The sequence below is a fragment of the Bradysia coprophila genome (assembly GCF_014529535.1).
Source record: "Bradysia coprophila strain Holo2 chromosome X unlocalized genomic scaffold, BU_Bcop_v1 contig_173, whole genome shotgun sequence".
Lineage (NCBI taxonomy): Eukaryota > Metazoa > Arthropoda > Insecta > Diptera > Sciaridae > Bradysia > Bradysia coprophila.
The window spans coordinates 2,233,448-2,248,514 of NW_023503302.1; the positions used below are offsets into that span (position 1 = coordinate 2,233,448).

At 36.8% G+C, this 15,067-nt stretch overlaps 4 protein-coding genes across 6 annotated transcripts in view; 2 read left to right on the forward strand and 2 right to left on the reverse strand.

The window, feature by feature from the left end:
* The window catches only part of LOC119068103 (dedicator of cytokinesis protein 3), a 27,160-nt gene extending 20,786 nt beyond the window's left edge, over window positions 1-6,374 (reverse strand). The window contains exons 1-3 of one of the 2 annotated variants that reach the window (XM_037171527.1): window positions 6,095-6,374; window positions 5,316-5,557; window positions 5,055-5,203 (exon numbers count right to left, since the gene is read on the reverse strand). In XM_037171527.1, coding sequence (XP_037027422.1) covers window positions 5,055-5,203; window positions 5,316-5,557; window positions 6,095-6,128 — 425 coding nt within the window. In that variant the 5' untranslated portion in view covers window positions 6,129-6,374. The remainder of the gene's footprint in view (window positions 1-5,054; window positions 5,204-5,315; window positions 5,558-6,094) is intronic. The other variant, XM_037171528.1, reaches the window with a different exon arrangement.
* Window positions 117-2,338, forward strand: LOC119068104 (innexin inx3). Its single transcript, XM_037171530.1, has 5 exons — window positions 117-456; window positions 515-720; window positions 787-1,183; window positions 1,282-1,499; window positions 1,560-2,338. Exons 1-5 carry the CDS (start codon window positions 294-296, stop codon window positions 1,749-1,751), a joined length of 1,176 nt encoding a protein of 391 aa, XP_037027425.1. The 5' UTR covers window positions 117-293; the 3' UTR covers window positions 1,752-2,338.
* A 1,469-nt stretch (window positions 6,375-7,843) lies between the features above and the next one.
* Window positions 7,844-9,146, forward strand: LOC119068064 (28S ribosomal protein S11, mitochondrial). The gene is made up of 5 exons (XM_037171465.1): window positions 7,844-8,131; window positions 8,191-8,321; window positions 8,627-8,727; window positions 8,795-8,860; window positions 8,932-9,146. The coding sequence occupies exons 1-5, from the start codon at window positions 7,932-7,934 to the stop codon at window positions 9,037-9,039; spliced, it is 606 nt and encodes a 201-aa protein (XP_037027360.1). The 5' UTR covers window positions 7,844-7,931; the 3' UTR covers window positions 9,040-9,146.
* A 1,155-nt stretch (window positions 9,147-10,301) lies between these two features.
* Window positions 10,302-12,435, reverse strand: LOC119068121 (guanine nucleotide-binding protein-like 3 homolog). 2 transcript variants are annotated; one of them, XM_037171577.1, is made up of 6 exons: window positions 12,298-12,435; window positions 11,904-12,238; window positions 11,301-11,839; window positions 10,973-11,232; window positions 10,553-10,909; window positions 10,302-10,492 (listed from the first exon to the last, which is right to left on the reverse strand). In XM_037171577.1, the coding sequence occupies exons 1-6, from the start codon at window positions 12,317-12,319 to the stop codon at window positions 10,329-10,331; spliced, it is 1,677 nt and encodes a 558-aa protein (XP_037027472.1). In that variant the 5' UTR covers window positions 12,320-12,435; the 3' UTR covers window positions 10,302-10,328. The 2 variants fall into 2 exon arrangements, with proteins under 2 accessions (XP_037027472.1, XP_037027471.1); XM_037171576.1 differs by having other exon boundaries at window positions 10,553-11,232; window positions 12,298-12,419.
* Between the last annotated feature and the right edge of the window lie 2,632 nt (window positions 12,436-15,067).

The following is a 15,067-nucleotide window of genomic DNA, read 5'->3' on the forward strand; positions in this document are numbered from 1 at the left end:
TCAAAACACTCCATTTGTTCTACCCAACTGGCTTCAAAATTTTAAATTTCATTTTATTACGTAACATTTTTGGTGGAACCTTGGTATAATTCTATCAGATTATCTTTACAGAGAAAAAATGTATTAGCACGAAATTGTGCTGTAAATTGCGTAAAGGACGTTCGACGTGCTTTCGGGCCGACAATATTTACTTATTTTCCATGTACAATCTCATATCAGCGAATCTACCGATGAATCAGGATAACAAAATGAAATTCTCTTAAAATTTGCAGTGAAAGTAAACTCTTCCAACAATGGCTGTTTTCGGTCTTGTATCGGCTGTAGCCGGATTCGTGAAGGTGCGCTATTTGATCGACAAGGCTATCATCGACAACATGATATTCCGTTGCCATTACAGAATAACCAGCGCAATTCTATTCGTTTGTTGCATCATTGTTACAGCAAATAATTTGATTGGTAAATTGAAATTGAATCGATTCGAATTTCGATTTTTAACGGAACTACTGTCTTACAGGTGACCCGATTTCTTGCATTAATGATGGTGCCGTACCCGGTCACGTCATTAACACTTATTGCTGGATTACCTACACCTTCACATTACCAGGTGCACATGGTAAACACGTTGGGACTGAAGTCGCCCAAAGTGGTCTGGGCAACGATAATCAGGACAAAATTTTCCATAGCTACTATCAGTGGGTACCATTTATGCTATTCTTTCAGGTAAGTTGAAAATCCTCCTAAAGAAAGCTCTTTGCGCTAACTGAACCATCCTTTTTACATCCTCAGGGTATATTGTTCTACGTACCCCATTGGATATGGAAAAACTGGGAGGAGGGTAAAATTCGGATGATTTCCGAAGGCATGCGAGGAGTGTTAACGTCTTCAATCGATGAACGTGTATCGCGTCAAAGACGTCTAATAAAATACATTTACGACAGTATACGAACCCACAACACATACTCGTTCGGCTATTTCTTCTGCGAATTGCTCAACTTTGTCAACGTTGTTGGTAACATATTTTTCGTCGACAAATTTTTGGGAGGAGCTTTTCTGACGTATGGAACGGATGTGGTCAAATTTTCGAATATGAACCAGGAAAATCGGTCCGATCCGATGGTAGAAGTGTTTCCGCGTGTAACAAAATGTACATTCCACAAGTTCGGAGCATCTGGAAGTATCCAAAGTAAGTGGAACCGGAACTTTTCGGTTAACATTCATTGAAACTTTTTGCGCGGAAAAACCATGAGGTCAATTTAATCTATAAATTTATTCTGTTTGCAGAACACGATGCTCTGTGTGTATTGGCATTGAATATTTTGAACGAGAAAATTTATATTTTCCTTTGGTTCTGGTTCATTGTGTTAGCATTTTTGTCTGGCTGTGCAATTATTTATTCATCGATTGTTGTCATGATGCCGACTACAAGAGAATCAATTATTAAGAGAAGGTTCCGAACAGGAACACCGAAGGAAATCGAAATGTTGATTCGCAACATTCAGGTAAAATTCGGAAATTATTTTCAAATCGATTTAGTTTAATGAACTGTGTCTTCTTTACAGGTTGGCGATTTCCTGCTACTCCATTTACTAGGCCAAAACATAAACGTGAATTCATTCGGTGATATATTGAGGGGATTATGTGATAGAATTAGTGGTACATCAGTCGGTGGAACACCGTCCGCACCGTCGACACTGGAAATATCACCGTTCTATTCGAGTTTAGATGGAAATGAAAAGGAAACGATGGCCTAACGTTTCGTTACCTTCACTGTCTAGTTGTGCTAATTGATCAAAATTTCTCTCTTTCTTCATTTTTTTTAAAATCTCATTTTCGAAAGACTGCTAAAATTTTAAGTCAATTTTTCCAAAACAAATCAATTTACTGCACGAAAATCCCAACAAAATATAGGAACTCATAACGATCTGATTTATCACTCTCAGTCGTTTGACGATTAAAATGCTTTGTGTGTTGTTTAAAAATTGACTGAACAATCGGACCGAAGTGTATTTGTAAACTTTTAAATGAAATTTACACGAAAAAAAATTTTATGAAAGAAAATTGATAAATCAAATTAAAATTAAATTTAGGCTTAAGTAAATAAGTAGAAAGTAAGCGTTAGAAACGTCTTGAATCATTGGAGTTTTTTTTTTAAATTAAACAAAACAAATCAAAACGAATTTATGCGATTTTTGTCACAACTTCCTTACTAAAAATATATTTATCATTTCATTTCGATTATAGGGACACTACAAGCGAGACAAAAGAAATAGGTACCTAAATATCTGCCATCCATTCCATTATGACTAATTGATCAGAAATAAACTTAATATTTAATCAATTTGGTGTTTATTTGAATTCACAATCGAAATGGCTTACTATTCGTAGTATGGAGGTTCAGAGTATTTTACGTACTGCAAGCACGAGTGATCGTAGTGAGAGCTATGCCAAATAGAGTCCAAATTTTTTTACAGTGTTAATTTTTGATTTGATTTGAGGACAGTTGTGCTGTTTCATTACTCTATTGTCTATTCATGCCATTCATGCTCGAAGTTCGTTTCTATAAATTAAATTATCTTGCATCATCTACTACTTCACACTTTAATCTGAAAACGGCAACAGCAAGGCGATATTATTCATCAAATCCATTGCTTCTTTTGCTTTAAATTGTGGTCTAATCACTTTTGTCGACGCTGCAGAAATGTTTAATTGAAAGGTGACATGATTTCCGTTGCACAAGAATTTCGAATTGTCTGAATAAATGACACATACACACAGCCAAACGTATAAATTTCAAACACCAAAGAAAAATAAACGAACTATAAAGTCTACGGGTAGCGAAATATAAAAGTACGAACAAATTTAAAATCAATGAAAGTTTTGAGCAATGCACTTCAAGCATGATGGGTACTCTAAATATCGATATTGGATCGAACAAATTTTGGCAAAATAGTACACTATTTGGTAGCTGTCATTAAAGACACTTTTGCTTGAAGTGCGTTGGCTGACCCGTAGGCGAACAATACATTTTCCATCCTCAATTGCGGCTAATACCAAACACACAATGGACATTTTCTTTCTCGAAATAGTGCGAGTAGAAACATCGAATTGTAAAAAGTCAAAGGATTATGCAACAGAGACGTCCCATTTTTGGAGAGTTCTCCAAAATGAAATAGACAGTGTTATAGGTGAGTCGGCAATATGTGATGAAAAAGACAGAGATCCATCTTAGATCGAATGAAATAGTCGAAATAAGTACTTGTATAATGAATGGCACGAGTACCAGCGAATCTAGTACGTAATAGTTATTTCTGCACCCAAATGATGTGTGAAGGTTTTTGTCGCAAAAGATTTACGACAATATTTTAAGCAAGCTAACTTGTATTATAGTGTTACCTAGACTAAAACGCCATTCCCTTGAGTGCCATTCACACGATATCACCAACCACTCGTGGATTTAAAAAAATAAAATAAAATTTATGTTTGACAATATATCTTCATAATTACAAGCGAAATTAATTAAAATGATGCTTTGAGGGAGGGTCAAATTCGTTCATTACGAATGAAGGTAGAAATGTTATGGAGATAGATGTACCGGTATAGATTTAAGATGAGTTTTACTGTGAAGAATTGCGCAGTGACTGACTATATTAACAACATTGCAGATACTCGAGAGTTTCATTCATATTCTAGCTCCACTTATAAACCAAGTAAAGTAAAATCATGTAAATAATTCGTCTTATCTCGGTAATCGTTGTGAAAACAAATCCTTATTTTTTATCTTATCTGTGTCATCATAAAATCAAAATGATTATGTTTTGATTTGATTATAAATCTTCATTTCAGTAAATTAATTGGTTTGATAGCATCGTCAAATTGAATTTTTTTTGGGTAATGTTTTGAATTTTGAACATTATTGATGATCAGTTAGGCAAATGCATGAAAACGTAAAGGTCAATTTATGAATTGGAAATTACAATTCATCTCCCATTCCTTCTTGCAAGTTGACTAATAATTTTTAGAGGTCGACAGGTTTAAAAGTAAACTGTTACTTTCGTACAATACTAAAGGGGGCAAAATTGAATTATTTCACCTATCAAAAAAAATGGAAAATGGACTCATGTGACACTGTTCAAATATTTACAGACGAACAATTATTCAAGATTTAAACTAATGAAGTAAAAGATTCTGGATAAAACACTAGGCACTATGTATGAAACTTAAATCGAACTGCACCGATGATTCTAAACAAAATCGGAGAAAGATAGATTTCGGGATTTTAAGAGACATCAACGTTTTCATCGTTTTTCTGTATTCTCTCATTTCGCATGCTATTTCAAATGGCAATTGAGGGAATTAGAGAAATGATGACCTGTACAAAAATAAAACTGAAAACATGCGACAAAAATTAGCAATGACCTACGAGGCTAACTTAGCCCCATTAAAATTAATGTTTAAACAAATGAAGTAAAAGAATTTGTGCAATGCACTTAATCGATTTTGTACGCCACGAAAGTACTAGATTTAACAGATGCTTACCGTGAATGTCAATACTTTACGCCGGACCACTATTAAATATTGAGTTTCATTTCGAGAAATTTCACTGGAGGTCAGTGGTGACTTTGAAGTGAAGATAATCTCAAATTTGAGCAAATAACTCCAGTGGCGGCAAAATGACACGAAAATTTTACATTTTTCGATAAAGGCACAATCTCTCTATGACTCAATACAAAGATAAATGACGGATAAAAGGATGTGCCAACAAAATATGATTCGATAAAAGTACGCTAAGATTTAGTCAACAACAATGAATGTGGCCAGAATAAGAAAAAACAATTCTTTCTGAAGCTATGGTGATAAGGAGTTTCAAAATACAAAATTTCGACATAGGGTTTTATCGTCTACATTAATATCTCATGTTGTTACTATAGTTATAGTATACTACCCGTACTGTTTGACTAAATTGAACTGGCAATACTTACTGAGAAAACAGTTTCGAAATTGAACAATCACCTGCCTAAGCTGTTCTATGAATTAAAAATTAAATCATGACTTACCGGTTGCCCCAATCGATTTTTGAAATCAATTTCAATTGCATCTCCAAAGTTTGATCCTGTGTGAGTGTAGTTCCTAGCAGTTCACGTCGACTATCTAACAATGACAACATCACTTTCCTCAAGTAGGTAAATTTGTACGTATCTCGTTCCTATTGTTTATGCACAAAAGAACAAAAATGAGAATCATTGCAACAAACAATATAAACAATGCAATGAATTGCAGAGGCAATGCCACACTATAATTAGTGCACTCATACTCACAAGATAATATTTTTTCCAGATCTCTGACCATTCTCTTAATACTTGGGTACATTCCTGCACAACCGGATCATTTTTGTCCGAATCTTTGATATAAATGTATGAGCGCGGAAATATGCCAACGACTCGCGGCTTTCGCGGACATGTACCTCGTAACCATTCTCCATATTCTTCAAGTATTTCAACGGAATCGCCAACATCCAATTCCAAACCATGCCGTGTGTCACCATGCCAATTATGGATAGCTGGGTAAAAGTGGATATTAATCGTATTATATACCAAAAGCAAAGTATATCATCACTTCAGCTACAATGTTGTGTTATTTTGTGCAACGGTTTTATCACTCCATAACAAACATTCATCTCAGGAGTCGATCAATTATCTACTTAAGTTCGCAATACAAAGGCAAATGTTTGATATTGATAAAAATGAGCATAACAACAAAACAGCAGCAGCAGCAGCATTGTAAATGGGATAATTATATGATGTATGCGATATGAAAGTATGGAAATTTGCATATAAACATAAGCGAAGATACGTCATTTAGATCAAGTAAATAATTAACCTCCTTCCGACGTTTGCGAATTTGTGTTTTTATTTCAAAAATATTATTTGTTTTTCGATTTTGATTTACCGCAATCATCAACAAAATTTAAAATAACAAAACACACTCAATAGGTGTGGTATATAATACGCAGGAACTGAATCTCGCGATAATGTGATATCCATTTTTAGTGCATTTCATTTTAATTATTATTCCATTAAGTGACGATTTGACTTACCAACTCCATATTTATTGTTAGCGGATATCCACATTATCAAAATAGAATGTTCGGAAAAACTGATGTGTATGTTGCTATATTACAACCGAATGAAATACATCTTAGCCTCTCCGGCTTAACGTTTATCCGGCGTTGTACACAAAATAATCAATAATTTCACTGAATCAGATTCATGAATGAATATTTTCGCTCAAGAACAAAGCTAAGAATGTAAAGAGAAAAGGGGAACACAACAATAAAGTGTGAACATATCGTATACGGTGTATACGGATGTGTAGTGTATACTATTTTCTTTTATTTCAATCACAAAACTTGACATTTGACTTTAGAGAACAGTGTTGACAGAATTAGTATGTTAATGCGCTGTCATGTCCGTGCAATTTTAGGGTATACCTATTAGCATCAGTCCCACTATGTGTCCTATCAAATTTAACTTTAGCTTACAGAAGACAAGACATTGTTCTTTGTCCACCACATCGAATTACAAATTAAAATGTTTTTGAGTCACATGATTGAAAATTCAAAGTGTGATTGGTTGATTGTTTTCGTGACAACTGCAAATAGTAGCGATAGTGCTTCGGCGCATCGGTCTTTTGAGCTCCGAAATTTTAAAAATTAATTGTAGTGTGACTAATTTGTTACGGGTTGCGGCAGGCTATAAAGGTAGATTTTGCATTAAATCCCTTAACAAACTGCATAACCTCTTATAGAAACCTGAAATTTGTAAACATGTTTGTTGGGCAGTATTAAGAAGCAAAAAATCAAACTTATCGAATCACAATTCACTTATCGAACGAACAGTACACAATGTACGTCAACACAAGGTATGGTCGAATATCAAACTTTGTATGGAGCGGAGGACATATATAGCGATTTTATATAAACAAACTCACCTCTCATGTTTTTATGAAATCGCTATGTCCTCCGGTTTGTATGAACAGACCATACCTGGTTTTGTACTTTCATTGACAGTACAGACGACTTGGCAACCTCACTAAATGGCATATCTCTGATATCTCAGGAACTACTGAACCGATTCTGATATGCTTTTTTCCCTGAAATGTAGTAAAAAATAATGAATCTTCCGACTTCGTGTCGGGTTGAAAATTCATAACTTTTTACTACCTTTCAGGAAAAAAAATCGGTTAAGTAGTTTCTGAGACATTATGTTAAGTTATGTTACCTTCGATATAATACCAGAACAAATTCCTTTATCCCAATGAAAGTAGATAAGTAGGTATGGCCAGTCCATACAGGTCGGAGCACATACGGATTTGCATGGCGCCACCTCAAACGAACTCATTTCTAGTGGAAATTTGCAATGAAAGTAAATAGATAGGTATGGCCAAACGTTCAAATTTGTTCTAGCCGGAGCACATACGGATTTGCATGGTGCCACCTCAAACGAACTCATTTCTAGTGCAAATTTCCACTAGAAATGAGTTCGTTTGAGGTGGCGCCATGCAAATTCGTATGTGCTCCGACTTGTATGGACTGGCCATACCTACTTATCTACTTTCATTGGAAATTTGCACTAGAAATGAGTTCGTTTGAGGTGGCGCCATGCAAATCCGTATGTGCTCCGGCTAGAACAAATTTGAACGTTTGGCCATACCTATCCCATTTACTTTCATTGCTTTATCCATCGACCGATCGGCCATACCTTGTCCCTAGTTTCATTCGTCTTTTAATTATCACCTTCACTTCGTCTTCTTGCATCACTGTTTCGTTTAACAGCTGATCGCAAGTGACCATCAAAGACGTCAAAAATTGGACAGATGCTTTAGGTTATGTGCGAATAGACATTAAATCGGTGAAGAGGATAATTGAAGTCGAAATGTCGGTAACTCACAAAATTCTATCAATCAGTTCCTTGCTAAATGTTCGGATAAGCAACATTTCGCTTCGAACCATAACATCAAGCAGCGTTTTAGAGGGGAAGAAGGACGACATGAAGCGATTGATATCTCAGCTACCAAAAAGAGACGAAGGAACGGCTGGCGAAAAAAGTACACTGGTTGATTCGCTATTCGAACAGTATGTTTCAGTTAAGCTTTTTCCAAATTCATAATTCACTGTTGATTGTTTGCTTTCAGGAAGGTGAAAGTATTCCCTGATGTAAACACGAACACAGCAATATTCCACGGACAAATGTTCAATGAAATTCCCATCATGCACGTAAAAGTCTCGAAAAATAACACAATCCTGACTTTTTCAGATGCTAAAGGTAAGACTGAGGTGCAGTTTGCAGTTGATGAGTTGAGACACACAAACCATGCAAAGGAAATTCTAGTTTCTTAGATAAATTTGTTTCGGATTTTTTTTCTTCGATATGCATGCATATGCACTGCTTCGAAGTGGATGCGTTCTGTGTGGGTTAAATGACTAAATTGGAGTTTGTAAAATTGTAAATTTGAGTTAATAAGGGTACATACCACATGCGGAATGCTGTCCCGAATCGTTTCTCTCTCGTCATTCCGTCTTAAAATTACAACCACAGTTGTTCTAAATGTTGAATCACAAAAATTTCAGGCGTCACACAGTTGTCAAGATCCTGTGGCATCGATGGATTTAAAAATTGTCGGAAAGGTACAAACATAGCAGCACAAACAACTGCTTCTATAATTAGTCAAGTAAGTTCACAGTACAAAAACTCTTACCAAACTTAATTTACGATGCGATAAAATAACCTTTCCACAGAAAGTAGTCGAAAGAGGAATCAAAACAATCCGTGTTACTGTGCGTGGTCTTGGCGCAGGACGACTGGTAATTGTTTATTTAAAGAAAATTTTGAATGAAGGTCGGTGTTTTGTAATAAATGAAAACCATTCTTTCAGTCGGCATTAAAGGGAATTCAATTGAGCGGACTGAATGTTGTGTCGGTAACGGATACAACTCCCGTATCGTGGACTCCACCAAGACCAAGGAAGGCAAGGAGAGTGTAAATAATAACAGTAAAAAAGAAAAGAATTCTTCAAAACTCCAAGAACTTTTGTGAAGTTTAAATTAGTGTTCTTATAGCAGACACAATTAAAATGTAACAACCTTAAAGTGCCCGTTGTTTGATTGTGATCTTAAACCTGCTACAGTTGGAGAATATGAATTGAGTAGATAAAGCAGCAATAGACTCGCCACATTGGCGGGTTTGTACAATTTCGATTCGACTTTAACAATCCTACGAAAATTTCTGCTAGCTTGCTAGAGAAGACCACCTAATTCCTTCAGATATACCTCCGACTTACGTAACTTCTCAACCGATTCTGGGAATTATTTGAATTTGTCAAAGGCTGATAACAAATAGGATAGGCCTCGGTGAGTACAAAACACTCATCCGTTAATCCCAATGACGTCTGTAATTCCTTTGCAGTCCCGGCATAAAAAAAATCGAAAAGTAATGGGAATGGGACAGTTATTGGTGCATCACGTATCTAGGGTGTGGTGAGTTTAAATGACTCCTCCATGTAAGTTTCCACTACCTATCATTACGACAATATTGAAGGTGGACATTTTAAAGTAAGTATTGACTTCCTTCGATATTCTAATAACGACAGGTATTGGATACCTATGTAGATTGGTTACATGAACTCACTGCATCCTAGATATCTGTTGCACCAATTGAATGGTTTCTGAGTTAATCAAGTCAGGACATTCTTCTGTTCACAATTTATCCCATCAGTAGAATATCAAATCATACTTGACTTACGTCATACATCAACTACCAAATCTCATTTTATTATGCACTGACCATGCAATGAGAACCACGTGATATGTACCTTGCAACCCTGTGCTGCATTTTTATATTTAAAAAAAATTATTGCTTCGTTGAGGGTCTTTTCTCTGGGCTTAGTGCTTCTTATCGCTGCCGATATATAGATAGCATTGGGACGTGTGTGAAATAGCTAAATATTGACAGTCGAAAGTTGATAGAAACTTGTTCCTAAGTCCTAATTCTTACAAATTGTAAACCACCACACGACGCAGCCAGCATTTACTTCCTTTTCGTTCGACTTCGCTTATCAAGAAATCGACATTTTATTGATACTGTCCAATCAAAGAAATCTCTCTGAGCAAAGACCGTAAAAATACGTGTTGTTGTGTAAACCATGACCTACACCCAGCCAAGAAATTTCAGATTAACCCTCGGCTCTGTTTGGATCTGTTGTAAGAACCGCAGGAAATCAAATAAAAATTTTCAAACTCGTCACCGTTGAAATGTTAATTGGCTTTATTGTCTTTACATAACATAATCATTATCGAAATCATAAGCTTCATCGCTCTTTCCGAATGTAAAGTTTTCTAGAACATCAGCAACACTGTCCACTTTTTTCTCTGCCTTCTGTTTGCGCTTCCTATTTTTCTTCTGCTGTTCCTTAATGCTTTTGTTCAGCTTTTGATTGCCTGGCGTGATAGAAAATGTTTGTTAACATTTTATTCGCAAACTTTGACCGAATAACTCACCTTCAAGTTCTTCTGGTGCTTCTCGTCTACCCCGTTTAGCCTGTGGTTCGTCCATTGCTTCATCTTTGATTGGTTCAATGATCTGTGTTTTCAACGTGGAAACATCCACTTCCGGTTTATAGTCCATTATGTTATCGATGGATGCGGCAAAATTGTTCATCACATCCGTTTCCATAGCATCGAGTGCATCCAATTCGAATTCTTTCGCGTCACTTGAGACTATACTGGCACTAATGTGAACCGATGTACTGTCTTCCGGCGGTTGTGTGCAATATTTGATTTTTCCGGTATTCCAATCGTTTAGCAGTCCTCTGGCAGCTGATATCGCATCTGGTACACCACCACGTAAGAATTTACCTGAATCAAAAGGAATTAAATTAATTGCTTCGATCGCCCAAGGACACAAACAGCCAAACGTACCCATTCGCATTGCCTTTTTGGCGAAAAACTCTTCGGGTGTGTCGTATTCTTTGATGTCATACAGATTGCAAAAATACGATTTCGACGCACGTTGTAGAATGGATTCGGCAATTGTGAACGGATCCTTAACGTCTGTAACCCGTTGGGCATTTTTCAACACATTTGCTGCAACGTTGTCGTGTGTCTTGCTCTGTTGAAAAACGATTCCAGGGCAGTCGATGAGTTTTATTTTGGAATCAAGCTCAACTTCCTGCATCACTCTATAGACCACGGACATTATTGATAAGAAATCGATTTTCCACTCAAATTTTGTAAAATAAAAACTTACTTCGTCACACCGGGTGTACAGCCAACACTACAGGCTTTGCCTCTTGTCAACGAGTTAATGATCGAACTTTTACCAACATTCGGTATACCAACAATCCCTACTCGAATAGATGTCTTAATCCCTTTGTTGCGACAATAATTTGCTAACATTGACATCAGCAACTCAGCACCAATGCAAGACGAACCCTTCAGAGCATTTTCGCTCTGGCTCTGATTTAGTTTCCGTCGTCCCAATCTGCTGTTTTGATCTTGTGTGGACGCTTTGAATACAGTAGCCGGACCGGTTCTTCTCAAGTATTTCAACCACTTGTTCAAATTGTCTCTGGGCACAAGATCGGCTTTGTTCAGAACCACAACGAGTCTCTTATTTCCGCCAGCAGATTCAACAGATTGCCGAACTTCGGCACAACGAGTACCTAACGGGTCACGGGCATCAACGACTTCCAGAATCACATCGGCCGCTTCGATAACTTTACGAAATTCTTTAAAATACGCCTTCAGTGAGTTCTCCTTGACAGTTTGTTCAGTTTTGTATTCATTCTGCGAAGAGAACGATTGCCAAATTACCATTAAACAGTACTTAAAGGTAAACGGGACACCTTACCTCCTCTTCGATTCCATCAATGTTTCGTGCTTCGTGGATTGCATCGCGTTGGGCAGCTGTCTCAATCATATTTTTACGAGATTCCTGCTTTCGGTTTTCCATCAACAATTCGCGTCGTTTCAGCTTTTCTTCCTCTTGTAACTTCTTGGCGGCTTCCACTTCTTTGAGTATGTCCTCTTTGAACGGGCACACGTTCGGTATTTGTATCAACTTTTGCTTGGTACCTTTACCTTTCGGTTGCTTTCTAGCTTCCTTCTTTACTTTTCGCTTATGTTCGCGAATCTTTTTCAAAATTTTGTATTTTTGTCGGGCAGGAAGACGTTTTGATTGTTTGGCTGTGAAAATGTGTGAATATTAGGAAAAGAATACGACACTACAAAACACGATTTCTTACTCTTAAGGCGTTTCAAAGCCATGGTTGCTAGCTTCCAAGAATGATTCCTTTGCAAAAAAAACTTCTACGAAATTATTGACAAACAAGCACGTTTCAACGTAAAGTTTGAGGTTATGTGAAATGTCAAACGTTGACATTATAAAATTCGACATTTTCGCCTATCACGTTCTTTCTCCGAATTTTTTTTTTCGGATTCATGTCAACTAGTTTGAGCGCTAAAATTTAAAAATTGAGTGTATTCAACATTTGTGGTTGTATAGATTGTGGAAATTGTTTGCATCTGTCACTTTTACATTGCTATGTAAATCCACAGTAATCCACAGGGTCGATTTTGTTAAATACGATAAGTCATAAGAGGGATTCTTTTGAAAAGCCGCCTACCAAAATCGGACCCATTTCGCCTGGGATTGATATATACATGGTTTGAAAGGTCTTTGCCAGTAGACCTCAAAACAGGCCTCACACGGTCTCTAGCCACACCTGGTTGCTGGTTGAACATCTCCGAAGTTGGTAAATAAAAATGGTGATTTTTATCCGAATTTATGCAGTGCTGGTGATTGCTGGCGAGTTTTACGAGTAGCGGTTGTGCTAACATAAAATTCTGTTATGTCGGCAATCACCAGCACTGCAAATGGGGTATCAATGGAAAGCTTAGACAATGTATGTTACGACTAGCATGTTAGGTTCCCATTAAGCGTCATCAGTACCAGCCCAGACCTGTCTAAAGTTCACACAGATTTTGAAAATTTTTCTTGCAGATTTTTGCAAACATATATCAATGAATTAAATTAAACTAGGCATGACCCGAAACTACTTGAACTCAGCTTTCCAACGAGCCCACTCTCGCCCGGGACGATCGTTTATAACGGCCAAAAAATTCGGATAAAAATCACCATTTTACCAACTTCGGAAATGTTCAACCAGCAACCAGGTGTGGCTAGAGACCGTGTGAGGCCTGTTTTGAGGTCTACTGGCAAAGACCTTTCAAACAAATCACCTAGCAGGGTAATAGAAAAAAATAAAGTAGTACTTTAATCGAAGTATGCGAATATTTCCATACCTTTTTTTTCATAATGTCATTGCAAAATTACCATTAAGGCTGCTAATGGTATTATTGGTATCAAAAAACTACTCTATTTGACGTGTAAAAATCTCTATTACCCTGCTAGGTGCTTTGTTTCAAACCATGTATATATCAATCCCAGGCGAAATGGGTCTGATTTTGGTAGGCGGCTTTTCAAAAGAATCCCTCTAATTCTTTCCTCTGTTGCCGATCTTTGAGCAGAATTTTTTGAACCTCAGGCGAAGTATATGCATCAGCAGCAGCTCATAAAATGAAAAATTTTACGACCCAAAATTTGCGAAGGTCGTAGAAAAATTTCGATCTCTTTGTGGATTGCAACTGAATTTTATTTCATTTCATAGTACCAAAGAACCTAGCAGGGTAATATTATAGGGTGTACCACGTCGAATATCGTAGAACTGTAATACCAATAATACCATTAGCAGCCTAAATGGTAATTCTTGTTCTATTACCCTGCTAGAAGCTTTGGTAGTACGGGTAGTACACAGATCACGCAAAATTGTTTGACAGATGAAGCTTACTTTTATTTTCGAGTCTCGTATTATACATACGATACATATACCTTGGATGATGGTGGTATATGAAGTGATTCTTCTAATGTTACGATCATATAAAACTTACGTGTTATGGAACATTAGTGCTTTTAATTTCACTTTGTTGTACACATCAGCAGCAAAGATGATTTTTTACCAGGGCCGTGGAATTTTATATGGAAAGTTTATTTCACGGTATAATGATACAGTCAAAGGCAGTCAATTTTCAGCATAAATTTGCTTCAGCTGCTTTTCAGCTGATCCACACATACAATCAAAACTGGTTTTCCTTGTTCATACGGTTGAAGCTGCTACACGCACGCGCATGATAGTGGTAAAACCGTATAAAGACGTATAAACGGTTGTGATTGTTTGTATGGATCAGCTGAAAAACAGCTGAAGCTAATTTATGCTGAAAATTGACTGCCTTTGACTGTACTCACTTTTACCATTTAAATGAGAGTACTGAATGAAATTCGATTGGCCAGAACTTCACCAAAATAACGGTACATCTCAAATGTCTCACTGTCAAATTTTTCTGAGAATTTTATTGTGTCATTGCAAGTTCACAATGACATTCTCTGAAAAAAAAAATGGCAGTGAGACATTTGAGATGTCGTTCACTGTAAGTAAGCATTTCTCCTTTAAGTTCATTTTTCGGTTTACGGAGATTTTCTTTTTGTTGATGATGATGTTCATGAATTGTCTGCATTCGTTAAGCCAAGTGCAGAGAGCAGGGAAAAAAGTAATGAGGCTGCAGTGGAACCACAGACGTCATTAGGACCAACGGATGCGTTTTTGTACTCAGGGAGAGACCTATATCAAGGGCACTATGGCACCTTTTGTGCATATTCAGCGCACTTCAAGCAAAAGTGATTATAGGCTACAGCTGCCAAATAGAGTACTATTTTGTATGAAATGATTTTTTACAGTGTTTTACAGTTGTGTGACTCGTTGTCAAGTTTCAGTATCCTATTGAGATTACCACTCATCGGTTGTTAAGAACGGTAGTAGAAGCACTTATATAAGGCATTAAGGCAATATGAAATAGTTCCAACAAACCTTTTTGTACGGACGTCTCATGACATCATAATGCAAATCTAGCATTTCATGGCGGATGGTGATGATATTGCATCCATATTTCGAATAAAAC